The 25,401-nt window shown below is 28.3% G+C and overlaps 1 protein-coding gene and 1 non-coding gene across 2 annotated transcripts; one reads left to right on the top strand and one right to left on the bottom strand.

The window, feature by feature from the left end:
- Positions 1 to 4,778: 4,778 nt before the first annotated feature.
- LOC135961880 (cysteine dioxygenase type 1) lies at positions 4,779 to 11,203 on the bottom strand. Its single transcript, XM_065513518.1, has 3 exons — positions 11,044 to 11,203; positions 5,226 to 5,775; positions 4,779 to 5,151 (listed from the first exon to the last, which is right to left on the bottom strand). The coding sequence occupies exons 2-3, from the start codon at positions 5,755 to 5,757 to the stop codon at positions 4,976 to 4,978; spliced, it is 708 nt and encodes a 235-aa protein (XP_065369590.1). The 5' UTR covers positions 5,758 to 5,775; positions 11,044 to 11,203; the 3' UTR covers positions 4,779 to 4,975.
- Positions 11,204 to 24,992: 13,789 nt separating this feature from the next.
- On the top strand, positions 24,993 to 25,064 carry TRNAD-GUC (transfer RNA aspartic acid (anticodon GUC)). The gene has a single exon. It is a non-coding gene; the product is annotated as a tRNA-Asp (tRNA).
- Positions 25,065 to 25,401: the final 337 nt, after the last annotated feature.

Raw genomic sequence — 25,401 nt, 5'->3', positions numbered from 1 at the left:
TTTTAGAATAAAAAAAAACACAAAAAAAATATATTAATCTTAAATAAAATGAATTAGATTTTAAGTTTAGTTATTTGTTGTTTCAATTATATAAGAATAAAAAAAAAACTAAATCTAATTTTAAAACTGAAATAAAAAAAAATGCTTTAAAACCAATTATTTGTTAATATTTTCTATCTCTTTATTGGCTATATCGCAAATAGACAATATGTACATATATCAAATGAAAGGTAATTTAAGGGCCTTTGCAACGTCGTTTAAGGTGATGTAGAAATTTGAATCAACAATGTTCTAACTTTCAGACCAACTTTAAGAATAATATCTAGCAAAACACGTTTAGATACTGACATATAGATACAGACATATAGATCAATAATTCTGTCAGACAAGCTTTCGAGAAGTTTGCTATTTAAAATCAGCAAAATCGGTCCACAAATGGCTGAGATATGAGGAAAAAACCAGGACAACATAGATTTTTGACCTATATCTGGATTACTATGTCATTAATATAGACAATATGGATATCTAATGATAGATATTTCAAAGACCTTTGCAATGACGTATATAAAACCATATTAAGTTGGACCTACAATGCACTATAGGTTAAATGACTACTTTTTCTGTGCTAAATTAATAACGACTACAAAATCATGGTATTCAAACCAAAACCTTAAAGAATTTCGAAAGTAAGAATAATTCTATTAAAAAAATAGAATTTAACCCACTAACGACCTAAAATTAACCCATTTACAATCATTAATACATTAATTTATTTTAATTATACTAAAACTTTTAGTAATTGCTTAAATCTAATTCATTTTGTAAATTTAAATCAAAAAGGTCTTCTTCACTTTCATTAATTTCATTGTCTTGGTGGCTAAAGTGAAATTCTTCCATGGGTTCACTGCAACATAACAGTTGAATTACTTCTGGTAGAAGTGTGGAATGTTTCCGGTTTTGTAAGCGCCTATCTAAAAATGATGTGGAAATTAATGGATCTGAGGTACAGCTTAATATTAATACTAATTCGTAGCTTAAAAAATATGTCTTCACCGCTTCCATTACAGCGTCTTTTTGCATCTCGAAAATTTTTCAGCAATATGAAGTAAAATAGATTGCAAAGAAATTTTGGCAAGAGTTTCATTTGCTTTTAAAATTTCAATAATTTATATACGTGAGTGATTTTCGGAAGTGGGTTATATGGGAGCTATGACCAATTATGGACCGATCGTCATGGAATTAGGTCGTGTGATTATTTTCTTTATGAGAGTTGAATTTTCTGTCGAATTTTATGTGTATACTAAAATTTTTAAGATATTTATGCACGTTAAAGTTATTTTCGGAAGCGGGTATTATATGGGAGCTATGACTAATTAAGGACCGATCATCATAAAATTAGCTGACATGATTTCCGTATATATAAAATTTATTTGGAGTAAAATTTGTGTAGATACCTATACAAATTAAACATTTATGACCGATAAAGTCCAATTACGGGAGAAAATTTAGGGGGCTAGGTGGTATAATGGACCGATTTCACCCAATTTAAATAGGCTTCGTCCTTGGGCCGAAAAAATTATATGTACCATTATTAAGTTGGGTGTTAGACTAATATTCTTGGACATTACAAACATCTGCACAAACGCATTATACCCTCCCCACTATGGTGGTGTAGGGTATAACAAATTTATTGTTTTCGTTATATGCTTCTCCATTTCATCTGAAAATATGTTTACTTCAATTTTGTCCACTACATGTTTGAAAACGGCATAATTTTTTTTTTTTGAATTTTCGTTAAGCCAAATTTCAAACAATAACCTAAAAAAGATAGTATTATTCGAAAACGGCTAAAAATGGCTATTATATGTAAATGAAAATTGGTTTATAACATTTCAATATATTCATTTCTGATTTCATTTAATCTGCCGAACTTTGCCGAAATTTTAAAAGCTTCCACGAAGTTACATTTTGAAAACAATCGCAGCACTTTTAAGGTTATGTTAAAAAAGTGGATTTATTTTAAGCAAGTTAAACAATTTTATCACATTTTTTAAAAAAAAACCATTACTTACTTACTTAGTTTATTGTTCTCCATTTTCACTTTCTTGTTTATAACTCGCGAAATTATTTAAACATGTAATTGAAAATTTGAAAGCAATAAAGGCTTTTCAACCAAATTTATTAAGTAATTACGATGCAATGTCTTTGACTGCGTGTTGTCAAATGGAATTTAATATTTACCAAAAACAAAAAGCTGACTTAGTTAATTTGGAGTATTGGTTACAAAATGGCATTAAAAAAAGTGCAATATTTGCATTTGAAAAATTGGACTTTAGCTCATTTTTGATAGCCGTTTAACCTATAGTGCAATGGGTCGAAATCGGAAAAATATTTTTTAACCCGATTTTTTTTTTTAACAAAAGTTTTTTTTCGCTAAATATTTAAAAAAAAAATTAAAAAACAAAAAAAAAATAAAAAACCAAAAAAAAAAATTATTTTTTCCAAATAATAAAAAAATGCAAACAAAATAAATTTTGTTTACCTGAAAATAGTTTAATGTTTTATTTTGAAGTATAATTTGGTGAAGGGTATATAAGATTCGGTACAGCCGAATATAGCTCTCTTACTTGTTTTATATTTAATATAAATAAAGTATATATTTAGGCTGATGTTTATACTTAGAACAGATCATTTAACAGCACAGACATACATATACATATCTGTGTATATTTCAGATAAGAAATGTACATTAATGTTTTTAATTATGTTAACAAATTAATTTCTGCAAAGCCTTATTTTCGAATACAGAACATTTCATGTGTATGGACCTTCTCATTTGTCAAAAGGTTCTCGAACATATTAGCATATATGTATGTATGTATATTAAAGTGGGTCAATTTTTTTCTCGACAAATTCGTAATTCGGTTATCAAAATCGTAATCTACGATGAATTCTAAGAAGTTTTGCCGAAGAAACCATGGGTCTAAAATCAAAATGCAGCTTCCCATTTTTAACGCGAAAATTTTCCTTTCGTATTTTATATTTTTGTTTAAATATGCTAACATTTTATTGAGCCTTTTAAGAAACTTGACTATGTTTGGGCTTTTTTAAAAGGAAAGAAAGGCAAAAAGGATGAATCTTTGCAAATGAAGAAGATTAACAATAAACTTCACCCGAGGATGGTTACAAAATCTCATATTGTGGTTGTGCGAGAACCTAAAACCGATCTTTTGGGTCACAGTGGGGGAAATGAAAAATAAAAAAGGTGCAAATAAATTTGTAAGTTCCAAACCGATAATCCGATTCAAATAAAATTTCTCACATAAGCTAGGCTTATGTTTTGAATTTGGACTATCAACATTAAGGTGGGGCGGAGTCTCAAGAACCCAAATTGAGCTGTCTCAGGTATATTACAAATTAAAAATGAATATTAAATATTACCATAACATTATTTTATCTTTTATAGTTTACGAGATATTCACCATTGAAAATTAAAATTTAAAATTTTTTTTAATTACCTTGGTCTGTTTTTTTGCAAATTACGGATCCAAATCTCTCCCGATTTTTTCAAATATATATCCTTTAATTAGCAATAAATTTATTAGTATTATAAGGAAAGAATTATTTCAAAATCGATACCAAGTCAAAAGTTATGTGCACTTAAATTAAAAAAAATTAAAAAGTTGTTTTATTTCGCTATTTTTTTTTTTGAAAAAAGTACCTACATTAATCTTTAGTTATACGTTTCATTCGTGAACTTTAACTTATGGTAAACCAAGTGGCTGGACAAAAGATTCTTCGCAGAGCTTAGGACCAGTTTAAAGTGTGCACTTCGAAAACATGTAAAAATCATTTTAAATGGATTTTTATACCCTACACCACCATAGTGGGGAGGGTATAATGCGCTTTTTATAATGTAACACCCATCTTAAATACCGATCGTCTCAGAATCACTTTCTGAGTCGATTTTCGGCCCAATTAAATATATTAAACATATATACTTATAAAGGACGTTTAAAACAACATTTTTATAGAATTGGGACAGAATTAGAATAAGAATTCATTGGTCTCAACTAGAACGAATACTGAATGAGCGTAAGGTCTGTATGTTGCAATTAGACGAACTAGTTTTTCGATATAAGCATTTATTGAATTATGTAAATTATAGCGGAAGCTTCTACATGATGGACTGGAACCATTAATTTGAACTTAATTTTCTAAAATCATAATTCGGAATTAAACAAATGTCAGGCATTTATTCCATAAATCAATCTCTATATCTAATTCTTTAGCTTCATTCAAGGGCTTTTATTTAAATAGAATTCATTCATAATGAAATTAATTCATAACAGAGTCATTCATCCTTTGAATGATTAAATTTTTGTTAATTCAAATCTAATACAAATCGAATTAAAATATTTTTTTTCACTTAGTTTTTTTTTTACAATTTTAATCATTTCCCAAAATGAATTGAAAAAAAATTGATTTCAGCCTTTGAGTAATAGAATTGAATTTAAGAAAAATTAAAAAAATCATTCAACACATTTTTAAAGCTATTTTGTAATTGATTTGAATTCACGAACATTTTAATGCTTCAATAAGGAATGAAAGTAAGGAATTCAATACATTCGAAGTTCAAAGAAATTAAGCCTATCAATTTATAATGAATTCCTTTGGGTGGATGTTTCAAGCGTTATAATTTTGGTAGACTTAAAATACTATTTTCCAATTTGTAATTTTTTATTCTTAATATTTATTTCTTAAACAATTTGTGTGTGTGTTTTTTTTTGTTTTGTAAAAAAGAAACTTATTAACTAAACTTAAATATTCAAACATATTAAACTTAAACGAAGAAATTAAAAACAATATTTATAAAATATTTAATATACAATTTAAAACAATCATGTACGAGTATTAAGTCTTTCTTTTTTTTTGGAGAGTGGAAAATAGTAAAAGCACATAAGAGAGGGAGATATTAGTTCTGATTAATCTTTTGGCCATATTTACTCCAGAATGTAACGGTACATTGTAAACGTTTACCGGTGGATTTTTCAAACATGGAGCATGTCTGGAAAGGAGGACAATATAAATGCAATGAAACAGAAGTATCAGAATGGCTGGGATTTTCCACACGATGTAGACCCAAATTATCTGTAATTAAAAAGAAAATAATAATAATATTATATTAGTAAATGTAAAAAGGTGAGAATTAATTAATAACTTACCATTAATATAGGCCACATCATTTAAACCCATGGTTCTTTGACCCAACACCTGTAAAGCATCATGATTTTCATATTCTTCTCCCTCTGGCAAATGTCCATCTACTTGTTGATTTTCCATATCCGGCCATGAGTAACGGGTCTCCATCAAATCACCCTTGAGCATTTTCATAAAACAATGGCTGTCAGAATGATCGTGTATGGTCGAGCCATGACCTTCACCCCAGCACAAGATCATTAAGTTAAATTTACCATTACCAGCATCCACCAGATTTCTTGTGTATTTATAACGATCGAATTTGGCAAACTTTTGCCATTCCTTGGGATTTGATTTGTACGACAGCATTAGGTGATTAACCATTTCAATGTTAACATAATTCGTGGAGAATTCTTGATGCAATGCCGCAACCAAATCGTTTAGAGTCTCAATGGTGGGCCCATATTTCAAAGGCTTCTCTATGCCTCGAAAATGATGCGTGCTTTCTCGTAAATATTTCTCCTGATCCATTTCAGTATCTATTTTCGATAGTGCCATTTTAAAGCTTTGATGGACCTGTTGGAATATATAGAAAATTGAATTAATTATTTAATTTGAGACATCAATCTTCATCATCATCATCATCTTCATTTGCGTAAGTGATTTCACTTTGACATCCTGAGTTTATTTGTTGAAAATACAATATTTGTTTTTTTTTATTATTCTGATAAGGTTTTTTTTAATAATGTTTTTATTTGCTTCCATCTTTTTCTTATTTTGTTTGTATTTGTTAGTAATTAAATTAATATATTTCTAACAATTAAAAGTTTATCAGCTAAAGAAAGTACCCACTATCTCTATGACAAAATTCTAGCAAAATCCTAGAAATTGGTGATTTTTTTTAAACCACTTCTTAGTTTTTAGTTTTAAGAATAATTTAAATTCTAATCTTAAGTACTGAATATATTTTTAGTTATTTAGAATAGATTCTTAATCTCAATTATGACACGTGTTTTTTAAATTTTAGGAAGAACTATTTACATGTAAAATACAAACGTGATCATTTACAAAAGGTCAAAGTTTTTTATATTTTTAATCAGTTTTATAATTCTAAATACTCAAAATTCTCTATAACGATGCTTGAATGTATTTAAATCAGTGGTCGTCACTCAAAGCCACCAGGGGCAGGACATAAATGGTTCTTTGCCTGTAAACAACACGAGTGTCAAGGAAGTTCGTACAAATTATAAAATAATAAACAAAAACATATTCAATATCTCATTAATCCATAATCACGTACATTTTATGCCGTCCCCCGGTTTATGTAGATACCCCGAAACCGATGATTTTTATTGATGGCACCCCAGGTTCAAATCCTGGAAGAGGACGAAAAATTTTCATCATGGTTTTCGAGTTTTAAAAAATAAGTGGCTTCAACCCCCTCCAAACAATTCATCCAAGAAGCCCCCAGACCTCCCCTCCCCCTGGTAGAGAGATTAACATCATTGCAAAGCTTAGACAGCCTCCACTCCTTGGGAAAAAAGGTAGAGCATTGTTTCTAGGCAACGACTCCTGCTACAGCAGCGCAATCATCTACTTAGCTGAAGTAACAACCATTTAACGAAACTGCTACAAGACCTGGCGCGGATCAAGGGGGTGAAAAAAGGAAATTTCCCCACCAAAACCGAAAATTTTAATATAAACAAGTAAGAGAGCTATATTCGGCTGTGCCGAATCTTATATACTTCACCAAATTATACTTCAAAATACAAATTTTAAATATTTTTAGGTAAACAAAATTTTTTTTCCCAAAGTTGTTTTTCTCATTTTTTGTTAAAAATGTTTTTTTGAATTGTTATTTTAAAATTTTTTTTTTAAAATTTTAAAATTTTTTTTTTTAAATTTTTTTTAAATTTTTTAAATTTGAAAAAAAAAAAATTTAATTTCTTTTCCGATTTTGACCCAGTGTAGGTACAACTTACTATGGTCTTATATACGTCGTTGCATAGGTCATTAGATATCCATATTGTCTAAATTAATGACTTAGTAATCCAGATATAGGTCAAAAATCGAGGTTGTACTGGTTTTTTCCTCATATCTCAGCTATTTTTGGACCGATTTTGCTGATTTTAAATAGCAAACTTCTCGAAAGCATGTCAGACAGAATTATTGAAGATTTGGATATCTGGGGTCTGCAGAAGATTGATTTCAACATACAGACGGACAGACAGACAGACGGATGGACATGGCTTAATCAACTCCGCTATCTATAAGGATCCAGAATATATATACTTTATAGGGTCGGAAATAAAACAAACGGAATGACAAACTTATATATACCCTTCTCACGAATCTGAAGTTTTAAAATGTATAGAAAAATGTGAAATAAATGTTACTTTATTTAACCAATCCCCGTCTCCCAAAGCAAACTAACAATAGAATAGATCTTATCAACATAGTACAAGGAGACGTACGATACTCCAACAACCAGGACAGTGCAACAAATTGTATAGGATGAAGATTCTTTGTGAAGAGCATAAGCTTACCCCAAGAGGGGTAATTTAGAAAAAATTCTATGAGTATGCTTATTTCACAAAACTGTACTATTTGTCTGATACTTTTTAATACTATTCTAATATAATTGAAATTAACGATATCGGTCCACAAAAATTAAACTTTTAAAATTCAAAAAAACCTTCTCTCCAATTCTCCTGATAACTGTTTAGGAAAGTATTTGAGAATTGACCTAACTGGTCCACTTTTTTCAAGAAAAGTATACACATTAATCTCTTCAGTAACATTGGAACTAATGGGCATATTAGTGAATAGTTTGTCAAGTAAATCAACGATTAATAAAACTGGAAATAATGGCCATATTTGTGAATAGTTTGTGAAGTAAATGAACAATTATAATGCTGTCAGATGGTACAATAAAACTAATTGAGGAGCAGCAGAACAAAAGGTACTTTTTCAAATTGATTTTTTGGTTTTCTTATAATATTTGGGTTGAAATCATCTAGAAAAAATAAATTTCCCAAAATTTTTAAATTTTCAAAAAAGTACCTTTTTTTTGCGGCTCCTCAATTAGTTTTATTGTACCATCTGACATCTTTATAATTGTTCATTTACTTGACAAACTATTCACCAATAGGCCCATTAGTTCCTATGTTACTAAAGAGATTAATGTGAACCCATTTCTTGAAAAAATTTACGTAGCGCAATGACTTTATATAGTTTGTATATGTGACGTTCTTCAAAATTGTCCAACTTTCAACACAAATAATTCGATTGGCGATTAGGTTGCTACTAAGAATCTATTTTCTCTGCGTAGATACGGAATGATAGAAGATATTTATGGGTTACTATTTTTGGAGAATATCTGTATATAATCTATTTGAAATAAAATACTAAATATTTGAAGAAAATGTTGTTAGGGTGATTTTCATTTAATCGAAACTTGCCTGTGTTTTAGAGAAGTCACGCACTTTCTATTTCTAACCATTCAAAACAATTCACTCCAGATTTTTTTTTGGATATTTCAGTCCCTTGCTTCCTCTTTTGATTTCAGAATACAGATTTGAATATGATGGAACCGTTTTACCTTAAAAACCGAAATTGGTCCATTATCTATCCAAATTTTTAAGCTGATAAGTCTTTAAAATACTTCTCATATAATATATGTACATAACGTCAATATAATGAAAGTAGTATCCGAAATATAGGCAAAAATCGAGTCATCAATAATTCATGAATATATTAATATGACATGTGAGGTATCTATGGGCTTCCGGAAACATATTCCAACCAACACACCGACAGACGGTCATTATTATATCAACTTCCCTATATGTCATTCATGGTGAGGGGAATAATGAATTATTTTATATTATTTGCTTCATGTCAATAACCCTAGGTCTCCATGCAGCAATATTTCTTGCCGCAACTGTCAAATTTGATACACCTCAGTTTTTCAGAGAACTTCTTGCGTTGAAAATCTTGTATTTCTGACGAACGTTTTCTCCACCTAAAACAATCTGCAATCGCTGTGCTGTTGTTCTGCCTAAATTTTAGCTTGAGCTTAGCAATAAAAATTGCTACGTGGAGACCTAGGGTAATAAACAAAATGTATAGGGCGAGCAGTTTTTAATCCCTGTTACGCATATTGAACTCCGAATATAAATCTGTCATTTATTGACAAAATATTTAAATTTGAGATAAGAAATTTGTAAAATTTTCATATTTCTTATCTGGACTTAAGACTTACTTCTACTGGAATGTGTTTTGTTTTGTCAAAAATCCATGGTGGTACCAGTCATAGAGGTTTCGACTGATAACACAAATTAAGTGGAAACAAATGGTTTTTAATTAAACTTTACTTTTTTATACTTAGTACTAAGAACATAGAAGAACTCCTTGTGTTAGTCCTGTCCTGGTTTAGTTAAAGAAGAGCTCAGCTTTCTGAATTTATTTTGTTTCCCAAATAAAGAGTGAGTCAAAAAAAAACTTATACACACTATTCCAGCCAAAACATATGCTTGGTCCAACAAATTATAATTTTTTTAATCACGTTAACTTTTAAAAATCATTCATTTACAACTATTATTTCAGTCAAAATGGCCCCGAAAAAAAGTACGTGAAAAAATAATTAAAACTTTTCAAAAAAAATAGCAAAAGATTCATCGTCACACTGCTTCAAAAGCCATTAAACAGTATAAGAAAGACTTGAACATTGAAAGAAAATCTGGATCAGGAAGAAAAAAAATACAAATTTTAAATATTTTTAGGTAAAGAAAATTTATTATTTTAATTTTTTGGAAAATTTTTTTGGTGAAAATTCTGGTTAAAAAATATTTTTTTCCGATTTTGACCCATTGTAGGTACAACTTACTATGGTCTTATATACGTCGTTGCAAAGGTCTTTGAAATATCTATCATTAGATATCCATATTGTCTATATTAATGACTTAGTAATCCAGATATAAGTCAAAAATAGGTCAAAAATCGAGGTTGTTCTGGGTTTTTCCTCATATATCAGGCATTTGTTGGCATTTTGCTGATTTTAAATAGGAAAGTTCTCGAAAGCATGTCGGACAGAATTATTGAAGATTTGAATCCCGAAGATATCTGGGGTCTTCAGAAAATTGATATCAACAAACAGACGGACAGACAGACGGACATGGCTTAATCGACTCCGGTCGGAAAATTATATTGTGGAAATTACAAACGGAATGAAAAACTTATATATACCCTTCTCACGAAGTTGAAGGGTATAAAAATACATCTGTTGTGTACTGGCATACTTTTCACAACTTCCGAGTCAAGATTTTTATGTGGCTAATGGACGAGGTAATGTTCAAGAGCAATACCGGACAAAAAAACAAACAAAATTCCCCAAGCAAGCCACTTGAAGTTGTGTCATTGAGACATCAGGCACGATAAACACAGAAATGCCTGGAAATAAATCTATAGTTTTATGGTCCATGATGTTGAAAGGATAATGAGTAGAAAAAATTTGGGTTCTCAGTTCTTAATATTATTTAGAAAGGTTTTCATAAATATTTGACGACATCAAGGAACTACCAGTTTAATAAGATAATATTTATTTATGTATTTATAAAATTATTTTTGTATTTATAGAAACAGTTCTGTTTCTTTTTTTTTAATTCCTCAATGTTTTTTCACCCACTGTTTTATATTTTCCAAATTATCTCTTTAAATAATCTTTCAAAGGTTAATGGAATATTGTTATTATTTTTTTGTACATTCATTAATTTTATTATTTATATTTCAATAAATTAATTACGAAGCAATATTTCCTTAAGATCAATAAATAAATAAACTCACTTTAGTAAACTTTTAAATAATTGTTTGTAATAATAAATTGATTAAATTCGGAATAGTTTTTTTTCGTTTATATAAGGAAAACACGATCGATCGTTTAATAACTGAAGCGTTTCGGCAAGACTGCGTTATGTTCTAAACGAAGATTGAAACAATATTGATTTGAAAATCAGAGCTTAAACTAGGCTAAAGCTTTTGTATTTACTTTTTATTCCTACATTTTCAATTCAGCAAAATATAAATTAATTATATACTATACTAAATAAATAAATAAATTGTTATTGTTTTTCATTAAAAAAAAATCCACATTTGCGAAAACATTAAATCATGATTTTAGCTTCTACTTATCAGCTAAACATAAGAAATTTCTATGAAAATTTTCAGACCTAATCTAATTTCTTTTGAACATACTTCGAGACAAATCGTATTCTTAATTCATATAAGAACACGACTACAATTTGCGTTCCTAAATACGTATGTACCTATAAATTAGAAAATTTCTTATTTTTTTTTCAAAATATTTTTGTTTATTTCGTATTTAGTAAATATTTTGGAATGACGTTATTCCAAATATAGTTTGGACCTTTAGTTACTTTTATGTTAGAAAAATCATTTAACACACCCATTTTGTTTTGAAATTCAACAAAATGATTTTGAATTCTGAACTTTTATCGTTATCAGTTGAGAAAACAGAAATCATTTGAATAGTGTGTGATTTGCAGTCTTCAACTGTGTTAGTACATTTCCTTTGAATACGTTTTAGAATATTTATTTAAATAAATTGTATTGAGCTTAATTAATTAATTATCGAAGTTTATAACACGCGATAGATTTGAAAATGATAACAAATATCATTTATTTCGAAATATTATTTCATTTATACAACTATTTTTAAACCAAAGTCCCTTTAAAAATAATTTAATTAAATAAAATAAAATAGGGACTTCCGAACTTTGACAGTTGATAGAGGCCATATTGTTGAAGCTACATCTGTTGAATTGGCTGTCATGTGTTTTGGCCTGCATTGAATACCGATTTGAGGGCTTGTTAATCTTACGTGTATGTGATGTAAACTGGCCACTGAGATCGTGGGATTTGACCGCGTAAGACTTTTAGAAACAATTGTTTAATATTTTATCAAAATTGTCTTAATAATTTTTAATAAAATGCATTTTCCTGTTTTTATCTCTAAATGATTCGAATTGTCAAAAAGTACCAAATTTATATTTGATATTTTTTGATAAGTAAATAATACGTTTTTCTCCCCTAAAGGTTTCGAATTTCAAAAAGGTACCAAACACTTGTTTTGCTTATTTTTAAAGTGGATGAATTTCTATTTTATTCTTTTTTTATATCGGTATTACTTTAGTAGATATAAGGTTACCGAATTTACCCGTGTTTACCCCCTAAAACTTTGAATTTCCAAAAAGATATTCTTAGTTGGTCTACACATGGAGAGGAGACAAAATATCATGCATCAACCTTTTGGGAAGGGTGATGTTGAATCAGTCAATCACCCAGTAACGTTACTATTAGGAGATTTTATTAGGATTCCCACCGATGTTTAAAATGTTGATATGTATTTTTTTCGAATATTCGAATCTTTATAATACAAAAGTTCCCATGGTTTTTGCCCGCCTATGACCACCAATTTTAACTGCAGTGGCCGGCCCCTGTATTTAAATTTGATATATCAACAAACCTTATTTTGAAACCTTAATTGTTTTCATTTAGAATCTAAAAAAATAGTCAACAAGTACATGTGCACAATCTTTAGATTGCACTTAAAAATTTCGTTATTATTTTGTTTTTTACTTTTATTTCTATAATAATCATTTTATTCATATTTGTTTTTTTTTTAATTCACCAAAAATTTTTAATTATAAATTTTCCATAACACACGTAAAAGGGTATCATACAAATTGACATCAGCTAATAAATACTTAGAATAATTGTATATGTTTTTATATATAAACTAGAACAGATCTAAGAGAAAGAGGGAAATATTTTTATTATAAACATGAACCTTTAAGATGTCAACCCGTGAAAACATCACTAAATAGAGAGAACGATTGCTAAATAAATGTTAGTGAATATAGAACTTCTGAACTAGGTACTGATCCGATCTTTATGTATGTCTGAAACTTGCAACATTTATAAGCAACGTGTTAAGTATTCAGAATATTGTTTGAAAAGTTTTACTCATGTATTCGGTAGTTTCGACTTCCATAATTGAATTTCGAAGGATTACTTTAAATATTTTACTGGTTTTTCGCTTAATTCTATATTCAATACAATAGGGAATCATTATTACTTATATTGAATGAATTCTTAAAGAAATGAATCCGACACATTTGGAATTAAGACTATGAATTTATTCGTAATATGTAATTGCTTTAATAGCATTTTATAGTATTTTATAATAGATTAATTCTTTCGAAACTTAGATTTGAATTAACATAAATGTAATCATTCAAATGTGAATTAATTCAATAATAAACTAATTCTATTCAAACAAAAACCCTTAAATAGTTCTAAGAATACTTTTTTTGAGAATATTGTTTTGCAATAAATTTCATACAATTTTTTATTAGATTTTAATGAATTATACTTAAATCTAAATAATTAATTTAAATTTTAGATTCAAATCTAATTTAGATTAATGAAACAAATATTTCTTGCATTCAATCTGTTTTTGATAATTTACGAAGTTTTAAAATAATTTTTTCTCTATTATTATTCTATAAAATCATTAACTACGAATAAAGAAAATAAATAAATTCATAGGCTTAATTCCCTTAAACGTATTGAATTCATTCATAATTGAATTAATTTCTAATTTATTTTCCATTACAAAATAGATTTTAAAAATTTATTGATTCATTAAAGTTTTCTTTAATGCAAATCAAATTAAAATTACAACAACAACAATAATTTAAAACGAAACAATAATAAATTGAATGAAAATACTGAATTTTTAGTTTGGATAAGAAAGAATTTGCTATGAATTAATTCCATTATGAACAAACAATGTATGAATTTTATTCAAATAAAAGCTAAAGAAAGCGATGACGATTTTAAATTATGTTCAAATCTAATAAATAAATTCGATACTCTAGTAACTAGAGTATAGTTTAAATCTGATACAATTTGAAGAAGAATGGGTTTTGCATTCAATCTGAATGAATTTGTTTTTAAGCTAAGTTGTATTAGATTTAAAACATCGGTCAAGCCCAACCATATAATACTCTACACTGAGTAAATGAGCAGAAACATTTTTATTATAAAACTAGTTGACCGCCCCGGCTTCTCCAACCCACATACACCTGCCTGTTCTTATTTATTTGCAAATAAAATATCTAAATTTGTACTGCATACTTACGGAGCTTTTTTATTACAGTTAACTGGACTCCAAAAAAAATACGAGTTTTACCCGGAATTTTTGATTTTTTTTTCATTACAAACCATCAAACCAGTTTCGAATCGAATAAAAAAAATCAGCCAAATCGCTCCAGCCGATCTCACGTGATATCATTACATACATGGACCATTTCATTTGTATATATATAGATTTCAATAATTTATTTGCGTGAATGATTTTCGGAAGTGTGCCTTTTTTGGAAGCTATGATCAATTATGGACCATTCACCATGAAATTAGGTCACGTGATTTCTATATGAAATTTATTTGTGTTGAATTTTGTCTGTATACCAATATTTTTAAGAGATTTATGATCGTTAAAGTCATTTTCAGAAGTGGCCGTTATATGAAGCTATGGTCAATTGTGAATCGTTCTGCTGAAAATGATTATAATCACACCTGTACTTTAAGTTAAATCTTAACCATTCCGTTAATGAATTTATTATGAATTAATTCATAGGCCTAATTCCATTGTACTTCAAATGCATTGAATTCATTCTTTATTGAATTAATTCCTTATTGAATCATTGAAATATTCTTGAATATTTCAATGATTGAAAACTATATAGAATGAATAAATTTTACTTCAAAGCAATCCTAGTACAAAAAGGCTTAAGTAAATTATGCTCAATTCATTTTCTAAATGATTAAAAGCTAAATAAAAACAAAGTTGAATGAAGAAAAGTTATTTTCATACAATTTGTATTAGATTTCAATTAACAAAAATTTAATCATTCAAAAGTTGAGTGAATACTGTTATGAATTAATTCAATTTAAATACAAATCATGGAATGAAGCTAAAGAATTTGAAGTTGGGAATGAATTTATTAAATGAATGGCTAACATTTTTTTAATTCCAAATTAAGATTTTAGTGAATTAAGCTCAAATTTAATTAAATCTGATTATAATTAAAGAAACATTTTATGATTCAATCTGGTATTAATTGTATAAAGAATGAATTAAATTAAAAATTTTTCAGATATGATCTTTTCATTCATTTGCAATTGTTATTTCGCCCAAATGGTCACCGAAAAAAAGTACGTGAAAAAATAATTAAATCTTTTTTAAAAACAAGTACGAGAGCTAATTCGGCTGTGCCGAATCTTAGATACCTTTCACCAAATATTACTTAAAAATATTTTTAGATAAACAAAATTTTAATTTTTTTCGAAATTTTTAAATAAAATAGTTTTTTTAATTTTTTTTAAAAATGTTTTTTCCAATTTTTTTTTTTTTTTTAATTTTTTTTTTTGGAAAAATAATTTATGACAAAAAAATTTTTGATGAAAAAAAAATTCGGGTTAAAAAATATTTTTCCCAATCTTCAATCATTGTAGGTCCAACTTACTATAGCTTTATATATGTAAATCGTTGCAATGGACTTTAAAATATCTATCATTAGATATCCATATTGTCTATATGAATGACTTAGTAATCCTGATCGAGGTTTTCTCGGTTTTTTCCTTATATCTCAGCCATTTGTGGGCCGATTTTCTCGATTTTAAATAGCAACCGAGCCGGAAGAATTCCCGACATATTGATGTATGAATCATGTATGTATGTTATTTAGGGGCTACGGAAAGTTGATTTCAATATACAGACGGACAGACGGACATGGCTATATATATACCCTTTGCCACATGGTTTTTACTGAATAAAAATTGAGCACCCCAATTTTTTTTCGATATATCCAAAATCGCAGGACGCCTGGACGATTTGGCTAATTTTTTGTTTTAATGTTCGCAATAGTCCGTAAAAGTTTTTACAGAAATAAAAATTGTAAACGTCCACTTATTAAATACATTTTCGATTACTTAAATAAAAACTCCCAATATTTATAATTGGCCAATAAGCGTTTAATCAAGAAAACGAGCTAGATCTGTGATCACTCATATTTCTGAACAAAAATTGATTTTTTATATAAAAACTCAAAATAAATTCTCTAATAACTTGGCCAATAAGCGTTTAATCAAGAAAAAGAGCTCGATCTGTGATCACTAATATTTCTGACAAAAAATTAATTTTTATATAAAAACTCAAAATATCTAAATTTGCTAATAACTTGGCCAATAAGCGTTTAATCAAGGAAAAGAGCTCTATTTGTGATCACTCATATTTCTCTACAAAAATCGATTTTTTATATAAAAACTCAAAATATCTAAATTCTCATGATCACTCATATTTCTGAACAAAAATCGCTTTTTTATATAAAAACTCAAAATATCTAAAATCGTTAGTAATTTGGCCAATAAGTGTTTAATCAAGAAAATGAGCTCGATCTGTGATCACTCATATTTCTCTATAAAAATTGCTTTTTTATATAAAAACTCAAAATATCTAAAATCGCTAATAACTTGGAAATAAGAGTTTAATCAAAAAAAGGAGCTCGATCTGTGATCACTCACATTTCTCTACAAAAATCGATTTTTTTATATAAAAACTGAAAATATCTAAATTCGCTAATAACTTGGCCAATAAGCGTTTAATCAAGGAAATCAGCTTGATCTGTGATCACTCATATTTCTGAACAAAATCGCTTTTTTATATAAAAACTCAAAATATCTAAAATCGTTAGTAACTTGGCCAATAAGCGTTTAATCAAGAAAAGGAGCTCGATCTGTGATCACTCACATTTCTGAAAAAAATCGAATTTTTATTTATTTTTACCCATTTCAAACCGCTTGTCACAAATCGAACACAAGCATTTTTTAATTTGGACAGGACAACGTCGGTCGGGTCAGCTAGTATATGAATAAATTTACGTATTTTTGAGAATGGTCTAAGTTTTATTTAACTTAATACAAGTATACGTTTTTTTGGCTCACTCTTTACTAAGGAATTATGAATTAAATGGAATTGTTAAGATGCTTAATTAAATTTAATTTGTTTTTGAATAATATTAAGAATTAATTTGTTCGAACTTTTAGAGTAAAATTTTTCATCACGTTTAAATCTCATGCTTCACTTTCGGTGGTTGTACTTTAACTACAATACAAATCTCTAGATTTAATCGATTTTTAATAACCTATAAATACTAAAATAGTTCATTTAGCATTTGTATACCTGAATATATAATTTTACCAGCTTTTATTTGAACAATAGAAAAACAGCCCTATACAAAACAGTTTGCTATTCGAATTTTAAACCTAAATTTTTAAGGAAAATCTTAAATTTCCCAAAAGACAAGCAAGTAAATCTTTAAAACAAAACACTTACCATTTTGCTGGTTATTAATTGCTGTCTTCCTTGTCAGTTGTAATATAATCCAGTTGTAAAAAAGAAAATGTTTGAATAATGATGATGATAATGACGTTAAATGATGAGGTTGCTTTTCAAAATAATTGCGCTCTTTTGGTTTTTATTTCTTCTCTTTTTGTTGAAGAGGTTTGAACGGAACCCAATAGTTGGCTTTAAAAACTGTTTGAAAAGAAAAGAAAAACTCATTAATATCTTTGCAAAAAAGCAATAAATTAATTACTACTGAAATTATTTATGTATCACGCATAAATCTAACTAAATATTTTATTTATTTACCTTTTTTGGCTAAATATAAATTGTTGTTTTATTTATTTATTTCTCATCAATTTTTGTTTGGTAAAATGTTAACAAAACAAAAAAAAAATACTTTATTGGTAGTTTGGTATCTAGATGGAGTGTTGATGATAGTGTGTTGTGTTGTTTACTTCTCGAAGTCTTTTACCAATTTGTGGAATTTGTGAAATGCGCTTCTGTTTTTGTCTCATTATGCGGTTTTGAGATTTTTTCCATTTCTACTCAAATTTTAGTCAAGTCATTATGTTAATGATCATGTTGAGTGAGTGAGTGATCATGATGTTTTTTAAATTTCTTTGGTTTTCTTTTGCTGTGTGGCGGTGGTTGTTACCTGTTGGTAACTCAGCTACTCATACATATTAATTATAAACCACTAAAACCAACAACATTGTAAATGTTTATTTATGTTTGTAAGAGTTTTTGCCTTAAAGGTGTTTGCATGACTTTTATTATTATTGTTTTTGTGGGTTTACGAACCCCATGGATTCAGTAAGTAAGTAACTCAATTTAGTCACTCACTCACTCATTCATTAATTCACTTACTCTACTCGTCTATGCAGATCAGACTATAAATGAATTCCTAATGGTCTGCAACAACAACCAACAAACATAAATAATAACTAATTTCTTTTAGCGGAATTATTAGGTTGAATGATCGTTCAAACCAAATTGTATATTATGTGGGCCATCTTTTTTTAAAATCAAAGAGTTGCTAATAATATACTACGAGTGTTTATCTAACAATTCTTAATAAAATTTTAAATTAGGAACCCTATTAAATTTGAACTCTAAGTTGTGTTCCTAATTTCCCGGACTTTTTCCATTCCCGGGAAATTAAAAATAAATCTGTTCATTCCCGAGAAAATTTTAATTAATAATGATTGAACGCTATAAAATACAATACTTTTGGACCGAATCATTACTTGCGATGAAAAATGGACCCTTTACGATAACCAGGGACTAGGGTTTTTAATTTCCCGACCTTATTTTTGATTCCCGGGAATTGGTAACATTTTTCTCTACATTCCCGGGTACCCGGCTAGTCCTGAAATATGTAATAATACTGTTAAATATGAATATTATATCAAAATTTCATATAAAAACTTAGTGATATAATCATTATATATAGAGCTTCGTATTAATTAATTCAATTTGAACTTAATTCACTAAAATCTTAATCCGTAATTAAAAAATGTCATTCATAAATCCATTCCCAATATCTAATTATTTAGCTTCCTTCAAAAGCTTCATTTAAATTGAATTAATGTTGAAGTTAATTAATTAATTAATAACAGAATTTATTCAAACTTTGAATGATTAAATTTTTGTGTATTCCTATCTACTACAAATTGAGTTAAATTTTTTTTCTTCATTCAGTTTTATTTAGCTTTTAATCATTTTCAAAATGAATTGAAAGAAAATTTCTTAAGCCTTTTAGTAAAAGGAATGAATTCACTACATTTAACTGAATAGTTACGAGATAAAATTTATGTCGATCTCGAAAATTTCCAAATTATTGGATTCAAAGGTGTAGTACAATACAACATCTGCAAAACACACTTGCCCAATTCACAATTGATGTCGTAGTGTTGTAGAGTTGTACGTCATAAATATTTTTCAAACAATTTTTTCGAAACAAAAACAAAACATTAATAAAAAAAACTACGACATACAACGATACAACGCTACGACACTAATTGTGAATTGGGCAAATCATTATAATGCTGTCATTGTTACCAAGGACTATTGCTGTGTTTCCTTTCAAGGCCAAAATCAATTCTGTCAATCAAACCGGTCAATCTTGGCATTGAAGATTATTCACCTTTATTTCTAGATCGTGAAGTTTTCCATTTGCTTTATTAAATGTTCATTCGAAAAACCCCAAATAAATAATAATAATTGCCGAGATATAAAAGTAAAAAAAATTATTTTAAAAAAAAAATGAGTTCTAACTTTTTTTTTGTAGTTTTGTCAGTTTTTAATCCCGGTAATCCCGACTAAAAATCCCGGGAATCGGGTAGTGAAAAATTGGCAAAATTCCCCGGAAATTTGTACCGGGAATTCCCGGGATAAAAACCCTACCAGAGACGTAAAAGATCGCATGTGAAGGCCGGCCAACCAGCCGAAACGAACCGAAAGCCAAATATCCATGGAGCTAAGGTAATTATCTGTGTTTTGTGGGAGCAAAATGGTCCTACCTATTATGAGCTGCTAAAATCTGAACAGACCATCATAGGCAACATGTACCGAAAGCAACTGATTCGTTTGAAGCAAGCAGACATGATACCATAATATTCCATTATGGTAACGCATTTGCAATACCTGTTAAAAAGTATTTAGAATGAAGCGGTTGGTTAGTTTTTCCTCTCCCGCCTTATAGTCAAGACCTTACCCCGTCCAGCTACTATTTGTTTCGATCGATGCATAACGCTCTCTCTGGGATACTCTTCACTTTGCAACAGAGTATCCGATATTGGCTTGATACGTTCTGAGCAGTGCTTTTGGCTCGGAATCGATATGTTGACAGAACGATGGGAAAAGGTCATTGCTAACAATGACTCACTTATACCACAGTTTTAAACATTTTAACTAACATGGGCCATTTCATGGCCACCTCTGCTAGTTTTGAATATAATAATATGCGTACAAAATTATCATGCAAAGAATAAAATTCTACACATTTCTATTCAATATCACGTGTCTAACTGCATACATATGTGTTGACCATTTTTGAGTATTATTTATATTTTCATATTGAGTTTTGAGCAATTTCAATGACCGCGGGTTAAATGCTAGAAATTTCTTCATTTTTTTTTTGCCAAATCTAAAATTTTTACTCAAATTTCATCAGCCTTTATTTTGAAAGAATTTAATGAAATATTTATGTTAATTAATGGTTTGGTGTCAAAGTTCAATACAAATTGTATGCGAGTGTTTATAAAAGTAGGTCATATGGAAATTAATAACATTTGTGGAAGAACAGTTAAAAATTTTAAATTTTGTCTTCAAATTATTGTAAAATGTTATATAAATTATATTTAACTTATATTTGCCGAATATTTCTAAGATAAATTTATAGTATACTAGCCTAATCCGATGCGCTTCGCTATCTCTATCGGAATAAAAATACATATGGAAGAATTTTATACAAAATTAAATGAATACCGGAATTTCTTATTAGTTTTTTATTGTATACCATTGAAAGTATAAAATATATCCTGCAATTGTAAAAAATCTTGATTCATTACATAAAACGTTCCGTCTGCTTTTACAATGGAAAAGTGTCGATCCATTCTATTTTTAGTTAAACTACTAACAATGATAGGAAAGTAATTTATAAAAACTTCATAAACACTTTTATAATTTATCAAAGGTTTACAGAAAGAATTTTGTATGGAAATTTCGTTTTATAAACCTTTTATAAATTTAAAAATTGATTACGAATAAAAATAACTATTTAATTCGAATGTTCCGATACCATCCATTTTTGCATTTGAATAGTTCTCCAGATTGTCGATAATAAATATTTACTTTATAAGTGAGAGGACACGGCACTTTCTCACACTTTTGGCATAACAGGACACTGGCATTAACGTTATTTACACATAGTTTAAAGACTCACAATTACTGTTCAATTCATATTCGAAAATAACTATATATTTGGTATAGGAAATACCACTCCAACCCATATGTATCAAAAGTGGAATTAATTCCGTATTTTGCATCTTCAGAAAAAGTAAAACAAACATTTCTTTCGGAATGAAACCATTTTCAGTTTTCAAAGTGGAATTGATATTTCTTTGTAATTATTTGTTTTTCTAAAATATTTGATCAATTTCTATACTATTAACTTCTCTTTTGTTTTAATATAAAAAACTCTGTCCAATTAAAATCAGAAATAGAGAATTATTAAATATTTTTGGAATAAATAAATAACACGGAATTTGAAGAACCTAAAACGAAATCGATTGGAATAAAAACTATGGAATCGGAAACATTCCGAACAAAATGTGTAAAAGGCCTGTATATCTGATATGTACAATGGTAACAAAATAACTCATTTCAAGCTTTACTTTAACTATTATCCAGATATTCAATTATAACTATTTTCTTTATTTGAGAGGGGTCAAGTCGATTCCGCCCAATTTCAGCCAAACATCGTATAACTATATGAAATTGAATGAGACAAAACTTAAAGACTCTTGAAATTACAATTTTCTTTGTAATGGAGGTCCTACACTCACTGCTACGATCACTCTCATTTTTGCTAAACTTCGTAAACTGGTAAGGAATACATCTGTACTAAGCTTTAAGACTTTCACAATTATTGTTCTCCAAATATTCGAAAATAACTAATCCAATCTGGCACATTTTCAGCCAACTACGTACCATGGTAACGAAATAAATCCTTCGAAGTTTTACGGATACTCTAATACAGTTCACTAGATATTTGATATGTCCAAATTACGTAAATTTGGACATATCAAATATCCAAATTCGGCTGTGCCGAATCTTATATACCCTTCACAAAATTATACTTCAAAATAAAAATTTTAAATATTTTTAGGTAAACAAAAATTTTTTTTTTAATTTTTTGGAAGAAAAATTTGTTCGAATTGTTATTTAAATTTTTTTTTTTAAATTTTAAATTTTTTTTTGTTTTTTCAATATTTTTTTTTTGTTTTTGACCCATTGTAGGTCCAACTTACTATGGTCTTATATACGTCGTTGCAAAGGTCTTTGAAATGTCTATCATTAGGTACCCATAATGTCTTAGTAATCCAGAATAGGTCAAAAATCGAGGTTGTCCTGGTTTTATCCTCATATCTCAGCCATTTGTGGACCGATTTTGCTGATTTTTAAATAGGAAACTTCTCGAAAGCTTGTCTGACAGAATTATTAAAGATTAGGGATCCCGAAGATATCTGGGGTCTTCAGAAAATTTATTTCAACAGACAGACAGACGGACATAGCTTAATCGACTCCGCTATCTATAAGGATCCAGAATATATATCGCTGGCTTAACATGCAAAGGCTCTATGTCCATATTTTAAAATTTTACAGGAGAGACAAAAAACATTCAAACAATTTTTTGCGTAAATATTTTTGAATTCTGTAAACACAATTTTTTTTGTATTTTTCTTTGTTTTCTATGTGCGTAAAAGCAAAATAATAAAATAAGTATTTGCCGAGATAAAAGGTTTTTTGGACTTAGAGCTTTTTCTATTGCTTAGTCTGTATTTTTTTGATGGACTTAGGTCTTTTTCTTAGAACTTGTCTTTCATTTCTTATTTACTAGTTTTTATATCCGGATTAATATAGACAATATGGGTATGTAGTGATAGAAATTTCAAAGTCCATTGCAACGATGTATATAAAACTATAGTAAGTTGGACCTACAATGGGCCAAAATGGGGAAAAATATATTTTAACCCGATTTTTTTTTTCATCAAACATTTTTTTTGCCATCAATTCTTTTTTTTAATTTTTTAAAAATTAAAAAAAAAATTTCGAAAAAACTTTTTTAAAAATTGTATATAAGATTCGGCACAGCCAAATATAGCTCTCCTACTTGTTTTTCACTAATAATTAAAAAAAAAAAAAATAAAAATCTTGAAAAAAAACAATTTAGAAAAAACTAATTTGGAATTTTTTTTTTAAAATTTGTATACCTAAAAATATTGTGTAATACCCACCTTAAATTATACCGATAGACTCAGAATAACTTTATGAGTCGATTAATACAATTAATCCCATACAAATGTCCTCCCGAAATACTTTATACTATGGAAATCATGTCACCTAATTTCATGCCGATCGGTCTATAATTAGTCATAGCTCCCATATAAGGCCCGGTTCCAAAAATCACTTTATTGAGCATAAATCTCTTAAAAATTTTGGTATACACATAAAATTCAACGCAAATAACTTTCATGGCAATCGGTCCATAATTAGTCCCCAATAAGACTCTTCCTAAAATAAATTATTGACATTTTAAAAGAAAAATAATTTTGCTCATTTACTTAGTGTAGGTTGGGCTTGACCGACCATTTATGTTATTGAACAATTTGACAGAAAAGTACTTTTTATAGGGACTTAGAGCTTTTTCTTGTGATAAATTTGAATAATCGCTTTTGCTGATCACTACAAAATAACAACAAAAAGCGATATAACTCCAATTTTTTTCTTTGTAATCAATGTATTTTTACTTATTGTACATTACTGCATTAAAATCTCAATTTCTAAAAAAATGGACTTAGAGCCTTTGCATGTTAAGCCAGCGATATACTTTATAGGGTCGGAAAATTATATTGTGGAAATTACAAACGGAATGACAAACTTATATATACCCTTCTCACGAAGATGAAGGGTATAAAAATCAGACAAAGTTTGAAGTATCACGCAATTTATGGTTAAACCTACTACAATTATAGTTCTCCGCAATTAATGATTCAATTCAAAAATAATTTTCTTTTATAGCGTTCAAGCATAATTTCGAACAAACAAAATCGTCTTTCAAGGTATCTCGGGTTCAATTTGTATGGTACAAAATTTTCCTGGTTTTGGATGAATCCTAAATTTAGAATTTCATGATGCTTGATTTTATTGACTTTTACGTGTTTTTTTAGTACTTTTTTTTAATTTGTTAAACTGTTTATTTATTTTTTTGGTTTTTAAATTATGCCAAATCTACATACATTTTTATTTTAATATTTTATATTGAGAAACATTAGACTTTTTTTGTTTTAGTCCTCATTTTTACAGAAGTTGAAAATTTGCATTTTTATTTATATTTTTCGTCCAAAATCTAATAAATTTGAATTATTTTATTCACATCTTAATAAATTTTACACACTGTAAACTATTCACAGTTAGAGGAGCACTGCTTTTATATGTAAAGCTTTTTTTTAATAAAGCTTATTAACTATCTGTAATCATCAAATACTTTTATTCATAGTTAAGCAAACGTAGTTCAACATCCTCGATAGTATAGTGGTCAGTATCCCCGCCTGTCACGCGGGAGACCGGGGTTCAATTCCCCGTCGGGGAGACAATATTTTTTTTTCTAATTGTTTATTTTTAAAATTTTTCAAACATTGAAATTATATCAGTTTTATTTTTATGAAACCAAGCCAGTCAAAGTATCTTTGACAAATTAGTTTTAGTAAGAAACAAAGTATAACAAGTAGTCCAACTCTTTGACAGCAGTACCTAACTCTATACATGTGTTAGTGAAAAAGTACCTAAGTCTAAATATGTGTTAGTTACAAAAATGTATATGTGTTGGTTCGTTTTGAATTTTCACCATACACACAGAGTTCTAAAAAAATGTTTAAATTTTAATTTATTTAAATTTTGTTCTATTTTCAATACCAAAAATTGAAACT

The sequence above is a fragment of the Calliphora vicina genome, chromosome 5 (assembly GCF_958450345.1).
Source record: "Calliphora vicina chromosome 5, idCalVici1.1, whole genome shotgun sequence".
Taxonomy (NCBI): Eukaryota; Metazoa; Arthropoda; class Insecta; order Diptera; family Calliphoridae; genus Calliphora; species Calliphora vicina.
The sequence above is the reverse complement of the archived record's forward strand: the minus strand, read 5'-3'. Positions and strand labels throughout refer to the sequence as shown.

Bases quoted from the DNA above. Each gene is read 5' to 3' on its own strand.
- LOC135961880 (XM_065513518.1), bottom strand. From the start codon at position 5,757: ATGGCACTATCGAAAATAGATACTGAAATGGATCAGGAGAAATATTTA. The intron at 5,152-5,225 runs GTAAGTTATTAA...TTTTAATTACAG, and splicing joins TGATGTGGCCTATATTAATG to ATAATTTGGGTCTACATCGT.